The 6,962-nt window shown below is 32.7% G+C and overlaps 1 protein-coding gene across 2 annotated transcripts in view; it reads right to left on the minus strand.

Annotated features, from left to right (window-relative positions):
• LOC102768378 (ubiquitin-fold modifier 1) overlaps positions 1 to 6,962 on the minus strand; it is an 18,501-nt gene that overhangs the window by 5,896 nt on the left and 5,643 nt on the right. For both annotated transcript variants that reach the window (XM_006771351.2, XM_006771352.2), the window contains exons 3-4: positions 4,495 to 4,552; positions 695 to 734 (exon numbers count right to left, since the gene is read on the minus strand). In XM_006771351.2, coding sequence (XP_006771414.1) covers positions 695 to 734; positions 4,495 to 4,552 — 98 coding nt within the window. The remainder of the gene's footprint in view (positions 1 to 694; positions 735 to 4,494; positions 4,553 to 6,962) is intronic.

Raw genomic sequence — 6,962 nt, forward strand, 5'->3', positions numbered from 1 at the left:
ATGATGAACAACAAACATGCATCTATAAACAAGTGAATCTAAGAATCAAGTGAATAAATAATCTGGTGATCATAATAGAATCAGGGACATAGAAAGGGAATGGACTGACTATTCTTGGGTGGGGAAAGGGGGGTGGGAGATGCGGGAAGAGACTGGACAAAAACCGTGCACCTATGGATGAGGACAGTGGGTGGGGAGTGAGGGCGGAGGGTGGAGTGGGAACTGGAAGGAGGGGAGTTATGGGGGGAAAGAAAGAGGAACAAATGTAATAATCTGAACAATAAAGATTTAATAAAAAAAAGAGAAAGAAATAGATTTCATCAGGAAAGCAACTACAAAGTACAGCAAAGGTACATTCCTACTTAACTACCTAAATTCTGTAAGCATTTATCAAAAAGCTTATTTTGAAAAAGAAACACCTGGTAAATAAAGGTTATTTCAGTAATAATCTGGCAAGAAGTGATCAGGATATAATAAGATATTACAAAATGCTATCCTATATCAAAAAGCATAAAGAATCTGAAAAGAGCTAACTATGGACAATAACCTTGACTTAGTATTTACAATTATGTATTTCATTCATGTTGATATAAAGTTTGGGTTTTTTGCATTCAAGTTAAATTAATTAATTTGACTTATTTTAAATAATTTCAATAGTTCTAAGGTAATAAGTAATTTTTAAATGAATTCTTACCATTGGTAATAATTGCACTTGTGGCTGCAGAAACTTTAAACTAAAGGGGAGAAAAAGAAAAAAATTTCTATACACACACATACTCTATAAAAGATGGTTAGTTTAACAAGAATGGTGTACAGATCATTCTAAAATGTGACTTTTCTTTCAGGATAAGTCACATCATAAAACAAAGGGCTAATGTAATTTGCTGTATATTTTTTAAAATATTATTGCCCTCTAAATACTACATTTCATTCTAACGAACACCATGCACCTTATTTTACTCACTGCAAAAACAAAACAAAACAAAAATTCACTATCAATGAATCTATGACTCAATGTTTACTCTTTTGGACTTAGAATTGTTGCTTTCTTTCATAAGCAAAAATAAAAGCAAAACAATTGCTTAGAACCGTGGTCGGCAAACTGCAGCTCGCGAGCCACATGCGGCTCTTTGGCCCCTTGAGTGTGGCTCTTCCTAAGCCTAGGAGTACCCTAATTAAGTTAATAACAATATACCTACCTATATAGTTTAAGTTTAAAAAATTTGGCTCTCAAAGGAAATTTCAATCATTGTACTGTTGATATTTGGCTCTGTTGACTAATGAGTTTGCTGACCACTGGCTTAGAATATTCCTAAAACTTCTTTGTAGAAATAGTGAGTTCAAATAAATGCTCTATTGTGTTTAATGGGAGGCCAACCAAGGCTTATAGTCCTTCCTCAAATTCTCCTTTCATGTATTGCTGACTTAAATCTCACACAATGGCAATACTCTAATTATACCACCAGAAAATAATAACTAAGTTCAAGTATTGCAGGTGATATCAAGATAATTATGTGATTGCCACATGGCTAACAGTGATAGTAAAACTCCAGATCTATTTTTAGAGATGTTGTAAAAGATGTTTTCTAAATCAATGAAATGTGGTAAGAAACTTGTTGTAGTTAAAGTCAGAATTCTTCTCAATGCTCTAAAGACCAGCAGTTATCCAAGTATATTCATGTCTTCATAATTCATTAATTTTTCCAGCAAGTATGCCCTTCTATGCTGGACAAGTTTTGTAGATATTATAGTTGAGTTTGTTGTAACCAAATAAGTTTGAAAACACGACGTGATATTGATATTCTTTTCAAAATTTTCAAGTATGCTGCTAATACTTTAACTCCAAGAAGAAAATAGTGAATGAAGTATTTCCCATACTTCTTGGCCAATGATCCCAGTTTTTCATGGAATTTTTTTCTTTTTCTTATTGGTGGTTCTAGTTCTCTAGGAAAAATAATCTGGGAAACACTATTCTAGGTATTTATAATGATCACATATGCATAATTGAGGAAAACAACTGAAAGCTTATTTTAACTTATAAATGGAAGAATCCCATGTTAAGAATGTAATTATGCATAAAACAACTGTTACAGGATTATGTACCTAACAAATTTTACTGTCTATATGGCACATTCTTAGTTGTAAATGTCCTTTTACACATTTAAGAATTTTAAATAAACATAATTTAAAATAACTTAAAAATTACTAAAAGGTTATACTACTTAATAAAACTTTGATCAAATACCCAAATTAATTATAGGATATGTCAGATTTCCAAAACTTGAATATTACAAAGTTTCTCGTTCCCTACTGAGTGTGTCTTATTCTTAGATTATGTCCATTTAAAGATAAAACAGGTTTCTTAGTCACATCCATATAGCGGCAACATATTTTATGAACATTAAAAATCAAAAGCAAACAGCTGATACCACTTTTCCCTTTTCCAGAATGTAGAAGCAACAGGAAAGCTAAAATTTGGGAATCATCACTAGTAAAGTAAATTATATTAACTCCTAGTTTTGTCCCAAATTACTGACAAGTTTCCTCTTGGGTGCAAAGTGTATTTTATGTTTCTCAGTTTTCATTTATTTTCTTTCTGATTTCATAAGTCGTAAAATTTACAATGTGAAGCAGCTCTTCTCATGCTTTGACAACTCACTACTTAAATTAACCCAGTCATGTAGTGGGAAATTTTATTATATTTTTATTAAAAGAACTTTACTAGGGATTTAAATCCACATTCTCTGGTTTGTCAAGTCAAGTCTTGTTCCTACTGAAACATTCTACAATGTCATCTTGCGAAAGGCCTTCTCACTGTTAACTGAAAGTCATTACTTTTCTAAATGTATAACACCCGTGAGTCACAATAATTATAAGCTATATTAAAACTTTAGCCGAACCCGGTTTGGCTCAGTGGATAGAGTGTTGGCCTACGGACTGAAGGGTCCTGGTTCGATTCCGGTCGGGGGCATGTACCTGGGTTGCGGGCACATCCCCAGTAGGAGATGTGCAGGAGGCAGCTGATCCATGTCTCTCTCTCATTGATGTTTCTAACTCTCTATCTCTCTCCCTTCCTCTCTGTAAAAAATCAATAAAATATATTAAAAAAAAAAAAAAAAACTTTAACCAATACATGTGATTGGGTGAAGTTATTAATTTTCCACTGCATGTTTGTTAAGATGTTCTTATCCTCACCCTAAACGACCAGGATGACATCAATGTCTTTGCCTTATAAAAAACACATTATAAAACAACTATAAAATAGAAAAATAAATGTCATTTTTATAAATAATTACATTCTGTAAGTAATAATAAAATAATTACATATTATTGTTATAATAAATAAATCATTGCAAATTTATAGTAAAATAAATTACTGCAAATTATAAATACAGATCTACTTCTTAAATTAGAATCTGTGGAATCTGCTATGTCCGAGGCCAGGTATATTTCTTACAAGTGACCTGTATAGCAAAAAATAATGATGATGCTATATTCAGATTTATTTCCCATTTCTTTTAACTTATTCTTTCTACATGAAGAATAGATCAAATCTAGCTATAAAACATGTACTACCATTTTTCAGTTTAATTCTAAATGAGTGATAAATAATGTCAGTGGTCCCTGACAATAGTATGAGGGGCTGAGTGCTGATGAGCTATTTATTTTCCATTAATCACTTTAATAAAGGATTATAGGTTAAGCTGGTTTCTTATTTAACTAAAATTATTTTCCATAATTATAAATTTTTTCTGAAGATTCTGAACCAAAATTTAGATTTGAGTTCCTCTGTAACAGTATAGCACTTTTAACTTCACGTACTTCCTTTTACAAAAAAGAAATTTGAGGAAGAGAAACTGAGAAGTTTGCCTTCACTATACAGATAGTGAATGACACATTTACAATAGAAATCTTAAGTCTCCAAGTTACATTTGGGTGCCATTTCTAACCACGTTACTCTTCCCCATGGCATGTCCAAAGAGATGCTTTATAGATTTCTCTAATGATAATTTTGAATGGAAATTTTTCTCAAAAGAGAAAACCAAAGTATTTTTTAAAAAGCTAGACACTTTTAAAAATAACTTTTATTGACAGTCCACATACACAAAAATTTTGAAAAATATGACAGATATTTTAAAAATTATAATTCTAGAATAAAAGGTAGCAAAAATGAATATACACACTAGAATGATATGCTGGTGCTTAAAAAATTTTACATATAATTGAATATTTTCAATTTCAATAAAAATTCCTTATATTTCTCAATGGCTGCATTGGATATGTCAATTTAAACTCATTCTTCTTATATCTGTCAGTAAGTCTTAACTTTCATTTTATTTATATCTGTTAGTAAAGCTTAACTTTTTGATAGCATTAACCTAGTAATAAACCCATAGAGAAGTGGTCTGTTCGAAGTGCATGCAAAATTTAAAGATTTTTGGGATACACTGTCAATCTGTATTCTATACAGGTTGTTCCAATTTCTATACTTACTTCTTCTGCTGCAAACTTTAAGACTGCTGTAAAAGGTGTACTTTCAGGAACACTGAGTCTGAAAGAAAAATTAAAAATAATTTTTTTAAAAGCTGTTTTTTTAAAGCTCTTGTTCCTCATATCAGCAATTTTAGCAGACCTAAATAAATTTGTCTTTTGAGTTTAAAGATTGTGTATTTTTATTGCATACTACATTACGAACTCTAAACAACAACAACAAACAAAACAATTAGGCTTAAATTAGATTCTGCTATAGCTCTACTTGAATATCAACACCTTTATAGGAGCAGATTTATACATTCTTAATACTTTGATACAAATAGGTCTTATCAATAACCTATACAGTGGGGCCTTGACTTACAAGTTTAATTTGTTCCGTGATGGAGCTCGTAACTCAAATTACTCGTATGTCAAATCAATTTTCACCATTACAATGACATGTGATGCTGGGCTGATGTTGTGGCATTCACTGTGACGTTCGCTGCGTCAACTAGCGGTGGGGTATCTGAAGCTGGCTCGTAACCCGAATTTTAGCTTGCAGGCCTGCGACTGAAGGGTCCCGGGTTTGATTCCGGTCAAGGACACATGTCTAGGCAGGCTCGATCCCCAGTAGGGGGCATGCAGGAGGTAGCCGATCAAATATTCTCTCTCATCATTGATGTTTCTATCCCTCTCTCCCTCTCACTTCCTCTCTGAAATCAGTAAAAATATATTTAAAAAATAAAATAACCTATATAGGAGCAGATTTATACATTTTTAATACTTTGATACAAACAGGTCTTATCAAAAACCTATATAGGAGAAGATTTATACATTTTTAATACTTTGATACAAATTGGTCTAGGATATGGGATGCTGCTTGTTTCCAGAAATGGATTTCAAAAAGTTGAATCTCTCCTTAGTATTCAGTCCACACAACTTTTTACTCAATGCAGGAATGTCATTTTCATTACAAGAAAAGGCTACCTGTGGAAGCATCACCAGATCATAAATGTTTTCATAATCCTTTCTGTGCACTTTTAATAATCAAGTCTAAAAGAGTAGACCAAGTTGATGAAAATGAGTATGTTTACTATGGCAAAATGTAAAGTCATTTCCCACAAAACTCTTATACCTCCTTAGATCAAGGGCTTAATAAAATCTGAAATAACATTTGGAGAGTGATGCATGATTTTGTTACTGACTTATACAATGTCAAGTGTATTATAGATTGCTGATAAACGGTCAAATCTATGAATTTTCCAATTTAAATACTTAAAAAAAACCCTGACATTATATCCTTAAGAAACACTTAAAGGCAGAGAAGGTAACAAAAAAATATAACAAATATAATATTCTTAAGGTAAAATGAGTTACAATCATTAAAGACAGAAAAACAGATTCTTTTTCACAGCAGGAAAAAGAGACTTACAAGCTAACATTTGGCTTTGAAACTTATCTATTTGTAACCACTGTATTATTCTTTAATGTTTTAATACCAACTTCCATTATGTAACATTTTCACATATAAATCCCATTTCTTAGTGTAAAAATTGAATAGAAAAATTATTATATCTGACACAGTGCATTATGACTTCAGTATTGTGAATAGATTTTGGCTGCCCCAACCCCTCTAAAATCCAACTCAAACAGCGGTTCTTAACCTATGGGTTGAGACCCCTTTGGTGGTCCAAAGACGCTTTCACAGGGGTCGCCTAAGACCATCCTGCATATCAGATATTTACATTATAATTCATAACAGTAGCAACACTACAGTTATGAAGTAGCAACGAAAATAATTTTATGGTTGGGTCACAACATGAGGAACTATATTTAAAGGGCCAGAAGGTTGAGAACCATTGAACTAAAAAGTGAAAATAGCTGTCATTGTTTTTACCTTTCTTTACTTTTCTGGGGTAGGGGGTGCGAGGAAGAAGAAAAAAAATTTCTGAAGTGCTGGAATCCAAGATCAACAGTAATTAATACAAATGCAAGAAGTCAGGTCAGAAGGCTGAATAGGGCTTTGATATTCAGAAGGTTGAATATGTGCATTGTTATTATCTGCTATTGATTTAATGACTGAAGGCAACGACCCCTAACCTGATAATCTTCCACTGTTTACTAAACATTACCTTTGATACGTCTGTTTGCATTCCTAAAAGGCAATTTTTTATTCTAGCAAATAAAAAGAAGATGAGTGTGGAGATTCAGTGGAGCTTAGTCACTTGAACTAAGTTTGTAACTGGCTTCCCCCATAATTTCCAAATTTATATCTCTTGTCTGTGTGGACGAAAGGGGCCACATGCTGACCTGACAAGCTCAGGGGAGGCCTGCATGGCAGTTTTGCAGACCTAAAGTAACCACAAAGGATGGTCTAAAATTAAACCTTAACTAAAAGCAGTTATGGTGGGCAGTTACATCCTAAGCCGATATCTTCACTGATAAGGTCAACCTTTACCTTAACTGAGCCTATCTGTCTTTTTGCATCT

Source organism: Myotis davidii, unplaced genomic scaffold (assembly GCF_000327345.1).
Source record: "Myotis davidii unplaced genomic scaffold, ASM32734v1 scaffold2805, whole genome shotgun sequence".
Lineage (NCBI taxonomy): Eukaryota > Metazoa > Chordata > Mammalia > Chiroptera > Vespertilionidae > Myotis > Myotis davidii.